The 19,205-nt window shown below is 44.5% G+C and overlaps 1 protein-coding gene across 3 annotated transcripts; it reads left to right on the top strand.

The window, feature by feature from the left end:
• Positions 1-410: 410 nt before the first annotated feature.
• abi3a (ABI family, member 3a) lies at positions 411-19,088 on the top strand. Of its 3 annotated transcripts, XM_026163791.2 has the most exons (13): positions 414-550; positions 908-1,682; positions 2,332-2,493; positions 2,596-2,766; positions 5,359-5,535; positions 8,016-8,074; positions 8,175-8,228; positions 8,476-8,759; positions 16,910-17,053; positions 17,493-17,627; positions 18,305-18,406; positions 18,505-18,630; positions 18,717-19,088. In XM_026163791.2, the coding sequence occupies exons 3-13, from the start codon at positions 2,362-2,364 to the stop codon at positions 18,878-18,880; spliced, it is 1,548 nt and encodes a 515-aa protein (XP_026019576.1). In that variant the 5' UTR covers positions 414-550; positions 908-1,682; positions 2,332-2,361; the 3' UTR covers positions 18,881-19,088. The 3 variants fall into 3 exon arrangements, with proteins under 3 accessions (XP_026019575.1, XP_026019576.1, XP_080156114.1); XM_026163790.2 differs by lacking the exons at positions 16,910-17,053; positions 17,493-17,627 and having other exon boundaries at positions 411-550; XM_080299988.1 differs by lacking the exons at positions 17,493-17,627; positions 18,305-18,406 and having other exon boundaries at positions 420-550.
• The last annotated feature ends 117 nt before the right edge of the window (positions 19,089-19,205 follow it).

Below are 19,205 nucleotides of genomic sequence, written 5' to 3'. Positions count from 1 at the left end.
TGATAAAGTGATAGATCTTTCAGCCCAATTCTACTTTTTCTACATAATCCATCATATAAAATGTAATCAAATGGAAAAGTCTCTTTTTAAAACTTGTTTTATTAGTTTTAATCTTTTAACTTTATGCATCAAGCAAAAATTTAATTATCTGCAACATTCTCTGACTGGAAGAAATTAGTTTAACATTTAAACCTATTTTCTGCACATTCCAGCTCATAAAATAAAATATTTTTTGTGTTTACACTCAGTCTTTCAAATAGATGCAAGTAAAACACAGCAGAAAATAAATAAAGTCAAAGACTCAGCGGTCCTGTTGCTCTATTTTCACCTGTAAAGCAGGAGTGGGGCAGGCGGAGGGTTACCCTGGTGCAGGTGTGCAGCGGTCAGTGGAAGAATCCGCGAGTTTCTCTGTGAGTTTCCCATTACGTTGTAGCTACTCGGTGCTTGTTGGAAGTTTAGGGGTTTTTTCGCTGTAAAAAGAAGTTTTCTTCCCACGCACAGCGGACACTAATGTTTTTGTCACTTTTTATGGAATCAAACTCAAAGTAAGGTCAGTACTTCCACGCTTTAAACGCTGCACGCTCATACTCTCTCTGCACTCGATATGTGATCCATTGTTGATCTGCACACAGCTGTTGTCACAAACGTCGCACTCGCTTACGTCACTGTCATGAGACATTCTCGCAAAAAATATCACGGTTTTAGTAACGCAGTAACGCAGCGTTCCTACGGGAAAGTAACGGTAATCTAATGACCGTTTTTGCAATAGTAATCCCTTACTTTACTCGGTACTTGAAAAAAGTAATCAGATTACAGTAACGCGTTACTTGCATTACTGCCCATCTCTGGTAGACATAGATGCTTCCTTCACTCCTCTTTCAGACCATCTGTCCTCTCTGTCCAACAGGTGAACATTGGCATCCTCAAAGAGTGACCTTTGACCTTTAGATGCAGATGGACTGCTGAGTCTTGTCCCGTGGAGGTGGCTCTTCTATGTTGTGGCTGTTTGGTGTCTCCAGTGTAGTCTGAGCACTCCTCGCTGCTCTGCACAGCTACGTTGTTGAGTTTGTCTTTGTGATGAACCAGTTTATGTCTTTGTGTGTTGCTGGGTCTGAAGTACACTGGCATGTCGTGCTTGGAGAAGACTCCCCTGAGTGTCTCTGATAAACCTCAGTCAGTGATCACGATGATGTTTTGTTTCTCCATAGTTGGTGTCTGATCTTTTTTACTGTGGATCGTTTTTTCTAATGCACTCTGATAACCCTGCTACAGTCTGTTACTGTTATTAATACTTTCACTTTGTTTCATAGCTTTTGAAACATCTTGCCCAGCTTAGTTTTTCCTAAATTGTAACTTATGTCCTCACGCTGATGTGAAACGGGAAGTGGTTTATACTGAGCAGGTCTGCACACAGAGGTGCAGATGGGCGCAGGAGTGCTGCCTCTCACCCATATGTGGAAACTGAAGTGGGGCCGGTCTGGGTGACGGCTGTTGTTGGTGGCCCGGTACAGCAGAGGAGTGAGCCCTCGCGCTGTCACACAGGATCTCTGTGTGCTCAGCGCTGCAGCAAACATGAAAGTTGGAGCTGCACGGTGAAGTTTCACAGAATCACATGGGAGGAGGCTTCATCACAGCTCCGGCTCATCAGACGGCTGCTGGTGACTTTCTGCACTTTTCTTCAGGTACGGTTCTTCCTCTATGGTTGTGAGATATAAATCTGCTGCTTTCTGTGTGTTATTCAGATCAATATTCTAATATATTGATCAGCGTGCCTTCATCAGACTCAAACTGATTTATGTTTTAGAGTGACTGTCCCTCACACCTACAGTCACAGCACGTCAAAGGAAAGACGTTTTTCCACTGCACTCTGATTAACAGCACGCTGTTTGGCTCAGATGGTCGAGCAGAGCAGCTACTGATCGAACGTTGGTGGTTCAATCCTTGGCTTTCCCAGTCTGCATGCTAAATATCCTTGGGCTAGATAGTAACCCCAAGTTGGCCCACGGTGCGTGACTGTAAATGTTGGTGAGATTGCACTTGAGGTTAGAAGTGCTTATATGAATGGGTGAATGAGGCATGTTGTATACAACGCTTTCAGTACTCCAGGAGAGCAGAAAAGCGCTATATAAGAATCAGTCCATTTACTCTTGCTTACAGCATGTTTCTATTGCACTCTACTCTGATTAACAGCACTTTTCTATTGGACTCTAACAGCAATTTTCTGACTATCTCTCACTGAAATGGCCCAGTTTAGTCACTTTGTTTGATCCCTGGTTCTGGTTGGTTCTTATTGCTCTCTGGTTTCTTCTGCATGTTTGTGCTGCTCTTAAGGATTAGTTTGTAGAAGCTGAGCTTGGAATCATGAAGGATCAGAACTTAAACGAGGATGTGATGAAGATCCTGGAAGAAGCTCCTAATGCCAGAAAAGCTCTGAGGGAAAACTACGACAATCTGCTCAATGTGGCCGACTACTGCTACAACAACTACATACAGGTACTAATCAGGAGCTAGTCTTTGTTCTAAGCTAAGCTAACAGTTTCCATTTGCCTCCAGCCCTTTTGCCAAGTTAGGCTAACCATGATGTGTCTCTATCAGGCTGGTGAGGGCAGTGTGAAGGCATTGGAAGAAACAAAAAAGTTCACCACCCAATCACTGGCCAGCGTCGCTTACCAGATAAGCACTCTGGCCAGTGGCGTCCTGAGTCTACTCGATGCCCAGACCAATCAGCTTCGCCACATGGAGTCGTCTATCAACCTGATTGGTCAGGTAGGCCCCACCCAGTCCATGGTGCTGATTGATGGTTAAAATAAGACAGGGGTCTTGGACTCCAGGCCTTGAGGGCCGGTGTCCTGCAGGTTTTAGATGTGTCCTTGATCCATCACAGCTGATTTAAATGGCTAAATGACCTCACATGTATAAAGCTCTGCAGAGGCCTGGTAATGAACCAATCATTTGATTCAGGTGTGTTGACCCAGGGTGAGATGTAAAACCTGCAGGACACCGGCCCTCCAGGCCTGGAGTTCAAGACCCCTGAAATGAGAGATCCTGTTTTCCTTTCAGGATAAGAGTGTAAGCATGATGTAAAGGTCCCGATTAGAGTCTGAAGCTCCTGACCTTTGACCCTCGCAGTGCTGTGGTTTTCACCTTAGGCAGAAAACACAAAGTCTACTCCGCAGGGGGCGCTGCAGGGAGGAGGGGCTGTTTTTTTTTTTTTCAAACAGAGAGTTTGGTTTTCTATTTTGGAACAAAGGCTACGTTCACTCTGCAGGTCTTGATGCTCAATTACGATTTTTTGATCAAATCTGATTTTTTTGTCTGCTTGTTCACACTACAAATAAAATGTGACAGCAAACGCGCTCTAGTGTGAACGCTCAAAGCGCCCGCATGCGCAAAAGAAGACGTCACACACAACGCGCTCTGTTTAGACCAAGACCAACAGTATTGTTTGACTGATGGCCTTAATATAAAGACTTTACGTTTCCCAATTTTTGCTTTAAGTTATTTTGTTATTTACATAGCACCGGAGACCTCTATCCATCCTGCCTCTCACCCTGGGATGGGTAGAGGCTAATAGTATCCGGTTGTTAAGTGATGACGTGACGAATCCTACTTCCGGGTCTAAAGTAGTCTGCGTTTAATATGGCTTTTGTGTTGTTAACATGTTTAATGTTTTGTATTTTCTTCTATTTAATCTCAAAAACCTCCTAAAACAGTCAGTGATCCCTGTTGACCTCCCTCGGCTTTTATTACCACTAATCATTTATTTAAGCTCGGTTTTTAAAACCTTAGGATGTAACTACAGCCCAGCCCATGCAGCAGTATATGAATGACTAACCTCGTATTGTGGATGGATTATCTCAGTTGTTCTCCTGGCTGAAGTTTAGTCCTTTTACAGCATCCTGCCATGCGATTACATTTGTTCCTGACCACCGAGAGCACTCACGTTAACTTTTATCGAGTGGAAAAAAAGTTCGCTTGTTTATATTATGCTAACATAGCTGTGTCGCTAGCGGTCACGTAGCACATCATTATATACCAGCTAGCCCAACTTCAGTAACCCTACAAACGTCACTGCTGTTTAGTTTTCTGTCTTCATTTATGCTGGAAGTGATAACAGAGCTGTACGTTTGAATTTGTTTCCAAAACCCCGCAGTCAGGACATGCTATATTGTATTTAGATAGAAGCTAGCGAGCTAACTTCCTGCTAACTTCTAACTCCGTTAAATGTCATAAATTCCGTTTTCATGGATGCCTGGATGTTAAACTCAATTGTTACACCTGGTAGAGCAGAACGCTGATCATTTTATTAAAGATGAAAGACTTTAGACAGTTTTTCAACTCTCAGTAATGCCATAGTGATCGTTTGATATATGGACCTGCAGCGGAGTTTAGGCCCAGACACGACTAGTGACGTCAGACTGAACGACCGGATAGCATTAATTATATACCACAGTAGGCTGAATTATTCACATTTAGAAACGATGGGTGGACGGGCGGGTGTCACCCATGAAATGTTAGAAGCTTTGAATTTGAAAAAGAAGTAGGAAATGTCGAGTGCATATAAACAGTGTAATGCAGTAAGTGTAACAGAGTGGGAGGTTCTAACAGACTGAAGGTGATTGGTCGCTGTCCTCCAGCAGCACTACACCTGATTTAAGATAAGATAAGATAAGATAAGATAACCTTTATTAGTCCCACACGTGGGAAATTTGTTTTGTCACAGCAGGAGTGGACAGTGCAAAAGTTATGAGGCAAAAATTAGAATACAATAAGAATAAATACAGTACACAACTGTACAGAATAGAATAAAATAAAATACTATATACAGTAGAATAAAATAAAATAAATATACAATAAGATAAAAATAGAATACAAATACAAATACTATATACAACTGAGTAAAAATACAACGATGACAGAAAGGATTATTGCACTTAGTATTATTGCATATGTATGGATGTGTGTGCTTGATCAGTTAAAGTCTTTATTATGGAGTCTGACAGCAGTGGGGAGGAAAGACCTGCGAAATCTCTCCGTCCCACACCGTGGGTGCCGCAGTCTCCCACTGAAGGAGCTGCTCAGTGCTGTCACACATTTAAGCTAGCATCAACACAAAGCTGTGTTTCACATTACAGACTCAGTGCATCAGAGATGTATGAGCAGTATGACGTATGATTACAACCTCTTCAAAGGTCAGAGGTCACCTGTTTCTCCCTGTGTTTGTCTATGATGCCGTCACATTCACTGAAGCTCATGGTTTCTGCAGCGCAATAAATTTAAATGGAGCCACCATGTTGGACTTGCGCACACTGACCTGGTCCAGACGCGGGTCCATTAACCTCTGACCTTTGTCGTCAGACCGTGGACATGCACAAGGAGAAGGTTTTCAGGAGGGAGATTGGCGTGTTCACGGTGGTGAGACGAGTCCCACGCAGCCACAAGATCCTCCCTCCCACCAGCATGCAGCCACGCCCATCATACAGCCGCAAGCCAATCAACTACCAGCAGCTGGACAGTCTGGGCCACGGCATGAAGGTAACACACACAAACACAACCTGTGACATCAGCAGATGACTTCCAGGCTTTGCTCTGTTTTATCCACATGCTAAAATCCAGCAGAGCTGCTCTTTGGTCAGGTGATGTGAGCTTGTGCACAGTGACAGGTGTGGCCGGTGTGGGAGGCGGAGCTCTCGGTACAGTGTTTCAGTATTTCAGGCCTTTGTGGCCTTTGAAGCTCTGAAGACATGAGAGGGAGGCTCTGCAGCAGCTGGTGTGAAATCAGACACGGGAAAGCAGAAGTGACGCTCTGCTCTATGTGCTGCTTTCGCGATGCTAGCAGGAAGTGTCTGAACCACAGAAGCAGAAATGACTGTGCAGTGAGACTTCCTCCTTCAGATGTTGGGTCACCTCTGTAGGCTGCAGCGTTCTCGTGCAGGTTTAGTTTCATCTGTAACATCCTCTGTTTCTGTTCGGGAAAAGATGAGACTCGTAGCACAAATCCATAACAGTCGAGATGTCTGTGAAGGTTCTCAGTCATCCAGGTCATCGTAGTCTAAGGAGCTTGGAAAGAAAAGCGTCTGGACTTCTTTAAGTTGCTTGAAGACGTTTCACCTCTCATCCGAGAAGCTTCTTCAGTTCTAAGGTCAAATGGTGGAGAGTCCCAGATATAAACCTAGTGGGAGTTTCCCCCCACAGAGGGACAAAAGGACCCCTGATGATCCTCTAATCACATGAGCCAAGGTGTGAAACTGGGTGTGGGTCCCAATCAGCCAGAGTTTCGGGTGTGTTCATTGTGAAACCTGGCCCCACCTTATCATGTGATTTCCTGAGGTCAGATGGCCCAGGATGTGAGTGGGTGTTAAGGTGTCTGGGAGGGATCTCAAAACTGGATTATAGATGGCAGAGAGTTGGTGTAAACCCCGCCTCTGTTAAAAGATGGTCGCTCACAGGGGACGTAGATGCTTCTTTCACTCTTTCAAACCATCTGTCCTCTCTGTCCAAAATGTGAACATTGACATCCCTGAAAGAGTGACCTTTGACCTTTAGATGCAGATGGACTGCTGAGTCTTGTCCTGTGGAGGTGGCTCTTCTATGTTGTGCCATGCGCTTGTGAAGAGGCTGTTTGGTCTCTCCGATGTAGAGGTCTGGGCATTCCTCGCTGCACTGTACAGCATACACCACGTGTAAGCTGTTCAGCTTTATAACTTTATAAAGTCAGCAAAGAGGCAGAGAAAAGAAGACCAGACACCAGCGAGGGAGGATAAGAAGGACAGACGCAACAACACTGTCATCCCCTATGTAGCCGGTGTATCAGAGAAACTCAGGAGAGTTTTCTCCAAGCATGACATCCCAGTGTATTTCAGACCCAGCAACACGCTCAGACAGAAACTGGTTCACCCGAAAGACAAAACGCCAAAACACAGACTTAACAATGTGGTGTTTGCTGTACAGTGCAGCGAGGAATGCTCAGACCTCTACATTGGAGAGACCAAACAGCCACTTCACAAGCGCATGGCACAACACAGAAGAGCCACCTCCACAGGACAAGACTCAGCAGTCCATCTGCATCTTAAGGTCAAAGGTCACTCTTTCGAGGATGCCAACGTTCACCTGTTGGACAGAGAGGACAGATGGTTTGAAAGAGTGAAAGAAGCATCTATGTCCACTGTGAGCGACCATCTTTGAACAGAGGCGGGGCTTACGACACCAACTGTCACATTTGTGGAGATTTTTAATGTTGCTGTGCTGCACACACATAAACAAGGATGACCGTATTAACACAAAGCACTGCAACAGCCCGACTCTCAGCTTTTTGTCAAACACATTTTTATCTTGAGAGTAAAAAAAGACAGAAAGAGGGTGAGAGTTTCTCACATCAGCTGCAGCAAGCGCCGCACACTTCCTGTCTGCTGTCGCCTTCTCTGTGCAACATGAAGCTCTGCTCAGGTCACAAAACAGCAGCAACAGCAGAAGAAGAAGAAGAAGAAGAAGAAGTGCTTCTAAAATAACTTTAACACATTAACCACACACACTCACACACACATTTGCTGTTCTGTCTTTGTGAGGACCCACATGCACACAGCACCTTCTCAGGCCCCTGACCATGAATCCACAAATGTTTCATTCACCCAGACAAAACAACTCCCCCCCCCCCCCCCCCCCATTCCAAACTGTCCTCACAGTGCGGTGATGCCCCTCCACCCCGGTCCCCACTCACGTGTGCACGCACACACACACACACACGCACACACGCACGCACACACGCACGCACGCACACACACACACACACACGCACGCACGCACGCACGCACGCACGCACACACACACACACACACACACGCACACACACACACACACACACACACGCACACACACACACACACACACACACTCTGGGAGCCTGGCATCTTTGTTGAGCGTGGGAAAATGTTCAGAGAGACTAATTAGTGCTGCAGCAGCCTGAGAGGCTCCATTGATGCTCACATTGGTTTCTGTGTGTCCCCCCCTCCCTGCAGGTCTCTGGGAAACAGTCGGACAAAACCGGAACGATCCGCAAACACGGCGCCTCCATCAGGTTTACTTTAGTTCTACTGTGTTTCTATTCAGAGCTCCTTCTGCTTTCACATCAGCATGCTCAACAGGAAGCTGAGCTTTCGTGTGTCTGTGTGTTTCAGGCCCAACAAAGCTCCAGAGGCAGTCCAGTGCCCTGTGGTGCCCCCTGCTGGCGGGTAATAACCAGACACCTTCAATCCTCCGCAGCTTTAGGTCTGGTTTTAGGGTCAAGACCTCAGTTTAGCCCTGAGCTCTGACTGCCGCATCACAGAGCCTTCAGTTCGAGCTCAGGGCTGAAACCAGACTGCTGCTGCCCGAGGTTAAAGGAAGTCAAACCCACTGATGGGACAAACACAGTATCAAACAGCAACTCCAATTTGAACTTCATTTATCAGCTTTAATGTTGAAAAGTTTGTTTTTCAGCTCCAGCTTTGGGAAACCTGTAGCTCCACCCACCATTCCCACCACCTGGCAGGCACCGCCTGAGGCTGACATCATCACCACGCTGCTGGACGATGCCCCACCTCCTCCTCCTGCTCTCATTGAGATGCCAGTTCCAGATGGCGCCTTGGCCTTGCCTCCCCCACCTCCTCTTCCTGGTTCATCGGGAGATATATTAGCCCCACCCCCCCCTCCTCCTCCCCCTCCTCCACCCTTTTCAGGTGCTAGTGCTCCACCACCAGCTCCACCCCTCAGCCTTGAGACAGGTGAAGACAAAACAGAAAAATGTTTTTTGATGATGCCATAGCAACTACAAATCAGTTAGAAATGCACAATTAGTTAATCCTGGTTTAGTTAATCTCTGATAAGCAGGTTCATTCATAGCTATGTCTGGATTAGTTAAGCCTGGACTACTTTACCCTGTATCAGTGTGGTTGGTTTAGTTAAACCAGGGGTCGCCAACCTTTCTGATGGCGAGTGCCATTTAAAATTTCCTGAGAAGTCAGTGTGCCATATGATTCCATAACAATAAATTTAATAACGCTCTTTGAACAGTCACACACTATATAGAACCACTTTATAGAATTATGTTTGTTTGCAGATGTTGGCAGCTGTCAGCGAATAGTTATCAGCTATTTGGAAACAAAAAAAGACTTTTTATCCATAACAGCAAATGAACTGTACAACAGAAAATACAAATGTTATTTATGGTCTCCTCACAACAATGATAAGAAAAATAAACTGGGCCAATATGGCATGTTTGTTAATACAGAGACACACATGTTAATGTGATCTCTGGTCTCCCACTCAGAGACACAGGTCTCCCAGTGTCCAGCATTCAGACGGATACCTGAGGACTCATGTGAGAGAAAATCTGCTACACAGACATGTAGAGCCAAATACTGTCAATAAGGCCTCTGCAATGTTCTGAAGACAGTTAAACTTGTCAGGTAGTTCAATTCACTTCAATTCAATTTTATTTATATAGCGCCAAATCACAACAAAAGTCGCCTCAAGGCGCTTCATAGATACAGAGAAAAACCCAACAATCATATGACCCCCTATGAGCAGCACTTTGGCGACAGTGGGAAGGAAAAACTCCCTTTTAACAGGAAGAAACCTCCGGCAGAACCAGGCTCAGGGAGGGGCGGGGCCATCTGCTGTGATTGGTTGGGGTGAGAGAAGGAAGACAGGATAAAGACATGCTGTGGAAGAGAGACAGAGGTTAATAACAGATATGATTCAATGCAGAGAGGTCTGTGAACACATAGTGAGTGAGAAAGGTGACTGGAAAGGAAAAACTCAATGCATCATGGGAATCCCCGGCAGCCTACGTCTATTGCAGCATAACTAAGGGAGGATTCAGGGTCACCTGGTCCAGCCCTAACTATATGCTTTAGCAAAAAGGAAAGTTTGAAGTCTAAAACTGAGTAGGTGATGTCCAGCAGGTGAACATGCAGCTCCATGAACACGCACAGCTGTGGATTCCAGCTGCTTCGATGTTGCATTAACTGGCATTAACTCAGCCAGTTAATGCGAGACAAATCCAGCTGCTCATTAAAGATTTCTGGTTTGATCAGAAAAGAAAACATTGGTCCAAACACCTGAAAGTCCCAAAAATGCATTGTGTCTACGGATGTATCCGTGTATCTCCGTGGTGCTGATGCTGTGCTGAGCCGACAGCTCCTGAAGCTTTTGAAGTGTCAGAATGTGGAAAGCCAATAACGTCCCTCTCACCAGTAGGCTAAGTTATTTTTAACCAGTTAACCAGTTACGAATCTGGTACTTGGGGTTGCTAAGATACCGTCATTAAGAAGTGGCACAACTAATGTGTCTATGCGAGCTGATTTGCAATGTTCATCGCTGGCGCGGCCATTTATTTTTTGATGCACCTTCTTAGATTAATTCACTGCGTGTCGTGCCCAGGGCTGGACTGGGACAAAAAATTGGCATTTTGACTAGAGACCGCCCCCCAGGTATTAAAACCATAAAGCCTTTGAATGAAAACAAACGCTGTTGTGACAGTGATGTACAGTCTTGTTGGTATATGTATGATTTCTATACATTTTACATCAGATAGAAACCTTGGTTTTAAGCTTCAGATAATTATTTAATAACAGCAAGACATTTTATTTCAACTTTGTTTTATTAATTTCAACAATGACATACAAAGTTAGCAACAGCTAAGTCCATCTTGATTTCAGAACAGTGGTATGTCCATTATACCCTCTAACCCCCCAACCCAAATTCTCCCCCTACCAGGTCTACAATAGACAAAACACTGCAGAAAACCAGTTTCTGCCCACACACACACACACACACACACACACACACACACACACACACACACACACACACACACACACACACAAAAACCCAAAAAATAAATTTAGAAAAGAAAAGGAGAAAAAAAAAACAAAAAACAAAAAACAAAAAACAAAAAAACCAACACCTCAGGACCCATATACATAACAAGCATAACCCCCCAAAAAACAACAACAACCACAACTCCTCCCCCCTCCCCCCGCCCCGTAACCAAACAGACAAACAAAAACAAACAAAACAAAAACAGAGAAAACAAATAACAGAGAAAGGACCAAGCAAAACAAAAGGAAAAACAAATAGATAAGGTATAAAAAAACAAAAAAAAACAAAAACATTATAATGTAGCTTCGCTCAGTTCACTGCAGACTCAGGAAGTAAAGTAATAGTGTCGACCAGCAAGAGAAATGATTTCCAGATTTTATTAAATTCCCTAATAGAACCTTTTAGAGAGAATCTAAGTTTTTCCAGCTTTAAGTTAAAGAGTACATCTCTCACCCAATGGTCATGAGTTGGGGGGTGGGGAAGCTTCCACTTCAACAGAATAAGCCTCCGGGCCAGTAAAGTGGTAAAGGCTAGGGCCTGTTTGAGGGGACCAGATAAGTTCAAGTCAGGAGGAATGCCAAAAATTGCAGAGAGTGGGTTAGGAAGGACAGTCTGGCCATATGCTTGGCTAAGTGTGTCGAATATATTCCTCCAAAATGCACTTAGTTTCGAACATGACCAAAACATGTGGACATGGTTGGCAGGCGATAGTCCACATCTGCTACAGGCATCACTGATGGTTGGATAGATTTTAGATAATTTTGCGTTTGTATAGTGTACTTTATAGACCACCTTACACTGAATCAAAGCATGACGAGCACAAATTGAAGACGAGTGAATCAATTTCAAAGCACGATCCCACTGCTGTTCTGGCAGGGTTGTCTGAAGCTCCTCCTCCCATCTCAACTTAATATGAGAAATGGATTTGGGGACCAAAGCATCTAGTATTTTATACAAGGCTGATATCAGTCTGTTTTGATGAGGGTTCGTCTGCAGGATGATATCCAGATTTGTTTCTGGAGGCCGATTGGGAAAGTGAGGAAACTGCGTTTTTACAAAATTTCTAGCCTGAAGATAGCGAAAAAAGTTGGAGTTAGGCAGGTCGTATTTGGACGATAGGTCAGCAAAAGATAGAAAGGTGTCCTGACTATACAAGTCCTTAACAGTCCTAAGTCCGTTATCTTTCCAACTACTAAAGGCCGCATCAGTGTTTGAAGGTGCAAAATTAAAATTTTTTGATAAAGGTGTTAGCAAAGACGGTCCAAGTAGCCCGAAGTATTTTCTGAACTGTCGCCAAATAGTTACTGTTTCCTTAGCTATTAGATTATCCCCAACAAGGGTTGGAGAAAAAGGGAGTGGTGAGCTGAGTATTGATGATAATGAGTAACAGCTAGATGCAGTTTCCATTTGTACCCAGGCTGTTACAGGGGGGTCGTTATGAACCCATTGTAAAAGTTTTTGTATGTTAGCTGCCCAATAGTAGTGTCTAAAATTGGGCAAACCAAGACCACCATCACTTTTAGAGGACTGAAGAATAGACTTGCAAATTCTAGCTTGTTTCCCTCCCCATATGAAATGTAACAGAATCTTTTCTAACTTGTCAAAAAATGCCTTGGTAAGAAAAATCGGGACATGTTGAAAAAGATACAAGAATTTTGGGAGGACACTCATCCTTATCAGGTTAACTCTCCCTGCCACTGACAATGGTAGAGAAGTCCAACGGTCACAATCTTTCCCAACATTTTCTAGTAGGGATAGAAAATTCTCCCTCATCATTTTATGTATAGAAGAGGAAATAAAAACCCCCAAATATCTAAATCCGGTTTCTGTCCACTTGAAAGGCACTATTGAGTGGGGAAGAGCTCTGGCCAGGGAATTAAGGGGTTGCAACTCACTTTTTTGATAATTGACCTTATATCCTGACAGTGTACCATATTGGTCCAGTATGTCAAAAAGCACCGGGAATGAGTTTAGAGGGTCAGAAATGTACAGGAGCAAGTCATCTGCATAAAGGGAGAGTTTGTGAGTCACACCGAACCTTGTAATGCCTTTAAATCTATCCTCTGAACGCAGCCATATTGCAAGAGGCTCGATAGCAATGGCGAATAGGAGGGGTGAGAGAGGGCACCCTTGCCTAGTGCCCCTCTCAAGTGGAAAAGGCAAAGACAAGTTGTTGTTAGTACGAATACAGGCGGATGGCGAGGAATATAGTAGCTTAACCCAGAGAATAAAGTCAGCCCCCAAGCCAAACCTATCCATCACCTCATAGAGGAAGCTCCACTCGACGCGGTCGAAAGCTTTCTCCGCGTCAAGAGATGCCACAACCTCTGGAATTGAGTTGCACGATGTATGGATAATATTCAAGAGGCGTCTTGAATTGTCATATGAGTGCCTGCCGGCCATAAACCCCGTCTGGTCAAAGGCGATAATTTGTGACAGAGCACGTTGTAGCCTAAGTGCGAGGATTTTAGATAGTATTTTAAAATCAATATTTAAAAGAGAAATTGGTCTGTAACTACTGCACAACAAAGGATCCTTATCCTTTTTCAAAATTAAACAAATAGTAGCTTCGGACAAAGTCTTGGGTAATTGACATTTTGAAAAGGCTTCATTATACATATCTTTCAACAACGGTGCCATAAGATCAGAATTGACTTTATAGTATTCTGCAGAGTAACCGTCAGGGCCCGGCGATTTACCTGTGTTTAAGGATTTAATGGCGTCTTGTACCTCTACTACAGTGATAGGTCCCCCTAATCCTTTCGTCAGATCTCTATCTATTCTTGGAAACTGTATATTTTGGAGAGTTTCTTCTGATAGAGGGGGAGAACTTGAGGTGTACAGATTGGAATAGAAACTTACAAATACTTCATTAATTCCCTCTGGGTCCGATATTATGTCACCAGCAGCAGACTTGACCTTTGGGATTAGCTGAGGTTGCTTCGGCACGGGCTTGATAAGCCAGAAGTTTCCCTGCCTTGTCGCCAGATTCAAAAAAGCGTTGCTTAGTCTTAATTAATTGAACCATAGCTGTTGCGGTGGTGGTTAAATTGAGACTGGCTTGAACTTTCACACGTTCTGTATAGAGGTTAGGATCTGGGTTTGATGCATATCTGCCATCTAGATCTTTGATCTTATTCAATAAACTGGACGTGTAAGTTAACTCTTTCTTCTTTAAATTTGACACAAATCCTATAAGCTGGCCTCTCATGTAGGCTTTCGACGTTTCCCATAATACACCTCTTGACACTTCAGTAGAATCGTTCAACTCAAGGAAAAGTGAGAACTGTGATCTCAAAAAATGTGTGTAGTCATCCCTTATCAACAGGCTAGAGTTAAATCTCCAATGTTTAATGGGTCGAGACGGGGTCGCTAATACCACATCAAAAGAAACTGGTGAATGATCTGAAATGGCGATAGCATGATACTGACAATGGCTAATTTTACAGAGAAACCTAATATCAACAAGAAAAAAGTCTATACGTGTATATGTACGGTGGGGATGAGAGAAAAAGGAAAATGCCTTAGTAGTGGGATTCGCATGTCGCCATGGATCCACAATCCCCAGCTGAGTTTTGAAAAATTCTAGGGTTTTAGCAGATTTATTCAGGGAACAGGCCTTAGTTGACGATCTATCCAGCAGAGTGTCCTGAACCAAGTTAAAATCACCTCCAATAATAAGATGATAGTTTTCCAGATTTGGAAGTGAAGAGAAAAGTTTAGCTATAAAAGAGTCGTCATCCCAGTTTGGCCCGTACACGCTAGCCAGTATCACAAGTGAGCCCTGCAAGTTTCCTGACACAAATGTGAAACGGCCATCTGGATCAGCAATAACTTTATGTTGCTCAAACAGAATATTATTACGAATAAGTATGGCTGTCCCTCTGGCCTTGGCGTTAAATTTGGAATGATATATATTGCCGATCCAGTTTCTCTTGAGTCGCCTCACTTCTCTGTTGCAGAGATGTGTCTCTTGAAGAAAAAACACATCTCCTTTAAGCTGCTGTAAATGCGCCATAACTTTGTTAACTTTGGTTGCATTCCCCACCCCTCTCACATTCCAGGAGACAATTCTAAGACCATTGATTGTGCTCGACATACCTTACTATATTCAGACAGGTCTTTGGTTTGACAAGTTGACCGTGGCCAGGGGAAAGCTGGTGTCTGTATTTGAGGTAGTGGACTGTGAAGAGAACAGGGGAAAAAAAAAAAAAAAAACAAAAAAAAAAAAAACAAAAAGAAAAATAAGTAAATAAAATAAAATAAAATAAATAAGACACAACAACAACAACAACAGAAAAAAAAACAAAAAAAAAAAAACAAGGCAATACATACATGCAGATCGAACAACATAAATTGGACCTGGATACCCCCAAAAACAAAACTTGCAAGTGTCCATTGCACAGCAGGGTGTAAACATTCCCATGTGAAGACTTCGCCATCACAACTCTTATCAAATGGCTTGCTTCCCTGTGGCGGCAAGGTCTCACTATGAAAATATGCCTTGTCAATATTCTGCTAGAAAAAATTGAGGAACTAGGATGTATCTTACTATACAAAAACGGACAGAAGAAAAGCACAAAAAAGGCAGGCTGGGGTATTGTTGTCCCCCATTTGTACATGGCAGGAATCAGACTGTAGGAGAGGCAATAATAATGAAAAAATGTGTGTTTATATAAAGTAAAACAGTATATACATATATGTATACGTAGCAGACTAGCGTGCCAACAGTGATATTAGAACAAAATATAAACAGGGGTATTATAAAGGAAAATAAGAGAAAAACAGAAAAAACAATGAGGTTAGAATTACTCAAACCATGCTGTCCTCTAGGTACCAAACATCAAACTAAAATGTCATAAGCCCTTCTATGGAAGTGGCAGGATCCAACCATGACCCTCAGATCAGGTTTCCAGAATGTTAGAACTCAGGGGACGGTGTAAGGCGATATAGCTCCGAGCGTCGCCTGGTGACGCCAGTCGCTTCCGGTTCCCTTCGTCAGTCATAACGAACAGTTTGGCCGGGTAGCGAAGCTGAGGCTTGAGTCCAAGATCGTACAACTCCTTCATAACTCCGCGGTAAGCGGACCGTTGTTCCAGCACCTCAGGGCAATAGTCCTCGACAATATGGATGGGGGTGTCCTTATATTTCAGTTTACCCCGCATTTCCCGAGCTTTGCGCACAACGAGCTCACGTGTCTGGTAGCTATGGAAACAGACAACAACCGCTCGGGGTTTCGCGTTGGGGCCTGGTCTTGCCACCAGTGCCCGGTGGGCTCGATCCAACTCCGGGGCCGTTTTCAAAACGTCCACTCCAAATATGTCCACAAGCACCTGAGAAAAGAACACAGTCGGCCTGGGCCATTCAATGTTTTCAGGGACCCCCAAGAGGCGAATATTGTTGCGGCGGCTCCTGCTTTCAACGTCGATTAGCCTAGCTCTCAGCTTCTCGTAACAGCAAGACATTTTAAATGAGAATAAGAAAGTATTTCTTTGTGCCCCCCTCTCCCTGTTAATGCCCCACCTGGCTGTAAAAAGTCAGCACAACGAAAATAAACTCCAGCTAAACTTGGTTTATATCTGACCCAGATAGACTGCAGGTCATAACTTCTTACCTGATGTTCAGTTCACCTGACACTCGGACCGGCGGCCGCCTCAGGTCTCTCCTCCTGCCTCCCCTCTTGCCTCCCCTTTCTCTCATCCACCTGCTGGCCTCCACCACTTGCTAATGTTACTGAATCTGTGGAAGCACCGCCATAGCCACCACCAAACAACGGAGTCATTTTTACACACAGACCAGCATCTGGCCAATCCACCACCTTTCATTGTTTATACCGTTACAAAAAAAAGAAAATCATCGGCCCACCGAGCAAATGCCCGATTGCCAGTCCAGCTATGGTCATGCCATCAGTTAACCCTTCGTGTGCCAACTGTGGCACGTGCCCAGGATTGCCGACCCCTGAGTTAAACCATTCTTATTCACATCGCACTGTAACCCTGATCAAACTGTGTGACATCATGATGACATCTCGTTTCCTCCCTGTCCTCAGTGGTGGAAGAAAACAGTTTTCCTTGTGCCTCTCTGCCTCCTCCTCTTCCTCTTTCTGAAGACGACGGCTTCCCCCCGTTGCCCGGTGACACCGCAGACCTGCTGGCCCCACCCCCTCCACCCCCACCTGACCAGGAGATAGACGGTAGCATTTTTAATATTGAACTGTGTGTGCGTTTCCTGTATAAAGAGACTGAAACATTTAACAATTGTGCAGTTTAACCCAGTTTGGAGCCTTTGAAAGTCTGATATTATGCATATGTAACAACTTTTACTGTGAAGATGAATGAACCACTGGTGCATGTGCAGTTTGATTTTCTAAAATCAGCTTTCCTCGACTCACCGATAAGTCTCAAGATTCTCTGAGAAGGTTCAGGTGAAGAATAAATCAGTGAACACACTTCCTGTGTGATACATGGACAGTCCGAATCATTCACAAATCTGGTATTTTAAAAGACGCCAGAAAGCTTCCATTCCAAAAATGTGCAGTTTAAGTAGCCCTTTCTTCTTCTGTGGTGCTTTTTGTCAGCCTTCCTTTGCTTTGTTTTTCTCCAGTCTTTTCTTTTTTTGTGGTTCTTTTGCAGTGACCCTCCCATCCAGGAGGAGTCACCGCCGTCACTCACCCCCAGCCACTCGCTCTCTCTCTCTGAGGGTCCGCTCAGGCCCCGCCTCTCGCTGCCGCTATACCCGCTCTCTGTTCCTGCCTACTGTCCAATCACGTAAGCACAAAGTCGGGGAGCTACAGGTCTGAGAAGTCATGAGGTCCTTGAAAGGGTTCTTGAATATCTTTCAGGGCCATAAATGTTCCTTAATAATGTTCCAGGAGTTCCAGGCCTTTATTTGCCCACTATTCATTTCAATCCAAACTTTATTAGGAATCTGTCGTGGTCCTGATCAGCGACAGTGTGAAAGATGGACGTAGCTAAAGCGCCTTATAGCTGCATTGTTTTTAATGGCCATCAGGGGGCGACACCGTTTCTTTAGTATTTAGTATTTAGTATTTATTTATTTATTGTCATTGTCAAGAACAATGAAATTGCGTTTGGGGCTTCCATACAACCCAAAAAAAAAAGAAGAAAATAATAAATACCCCTTAAAACCCAAGTGTACATATTTAACCCAGTGTGACTCCAATGCAATAAGACAATCCTTAGCAATAATGTTCGTAGAAATTTACTTCTGTCATCGACTGTTCGGGCACTGAACTGGCTAACAAATTACAGTTTACATATCATTAACCAATGAGGCTGCAGTTTCACACTCAGACCCGCCCTTTGAGGCTTCAGAGCAGGACTTGACTAACTGATGGCTGATGTCATTGTAACGGCGTCCATCTTTGGTACTGCCTGTGGTCTCAGACGATCACGCCTTCATCATACTTTTTTCTGTCTGTCAGTCATGATTCCCCCACCTCCCCCCTATCCTCCCCCCTGTGCTCCGCCTCGTCTTTCCTCCTCTTCATCTCGGCTCTGCTTACCTGCTCGTCTCGAACACCTGGGTAAGACGAGAACTCTGCTGCCAGCATGCCGTACTCTTAGAGGTAGTGCTTTTGTAGAATTAGAACATTAATACGCACCTGCCTCCTCACCCTCGTAGATCTGGAGATCCCAGCCCCACCTCCTCCGCTCTCATTGGATGATATGGCGAGGTTTGATGACATACCGCCCCTCCCACCTCCGGTGGATTACGACACCAACGCCCCTCCAGATTACATTGAGAAAGGTACTGAGGTGACATCACAGTTTGCTGTGATGACATCATTCCTACAGTCTGTGGCTTGTCTAACTGCAATTCCTTTTTGTGTCCAGTGAGGGCGCTGTACAGCTATGAGGCTGTGAAGCCCGATGAGCTGTCCTTCACTGAGGGCGACATCATCTACCTGACTCAGCGCCATGAGGACGGCTGGTATCAGGGCGTCCTGAACGGCAGACAGGGCTACTTCCCTGAAAACTACGTCGAATCATGTGGCTAAATGAAGCCCCGCCCCCTCATGTTTAACAGCCCCACTGTAGCATCCACTGAATGATTGTTAATGTAGGGTAACTTGTTGCACACCTCGGATCAGGTAGACTTCTCTGTTCTTAGCTTCTGGTTGGTGTCCCCACACCTGAGTGATTAACGCTTTGAGCGCTCGTACAAATCCTGTGATTAATGAAATAAAGTTTTTTCTTCTCAAAGCAGCAGCCGTGTCCCTCCCTGCAGTGTGTCCTCTGTCCTTCAGAGGGCGCTGCTACTGTTCGGTCTCTCTGTCTTCCTGTTTGTTTCTCAGGGGCTTCAGCGTTCAGACTTGTTTTGTC

The sequence above is a fragment of the Astatotilapia calliptera genome, chromosome 4 (assembly GCF_964374335.1).
Source record: "Astatotilapia calliptera chromosome 4, fAstCal68.1, whole genome shotgun sequence".
NCBI classification, from domain to species: Eukaryota; Metazoa; Chordata; class Actinopteri; order Cichliformes; family Cichlidae; genus Astatotilapia; species Astatotilapia calliptera.
The sequence above is the reverse complement of the archived record's forward strand: the minus strand, read 5'-3'. Positions and strand labels throughout refer to the sequence as shown.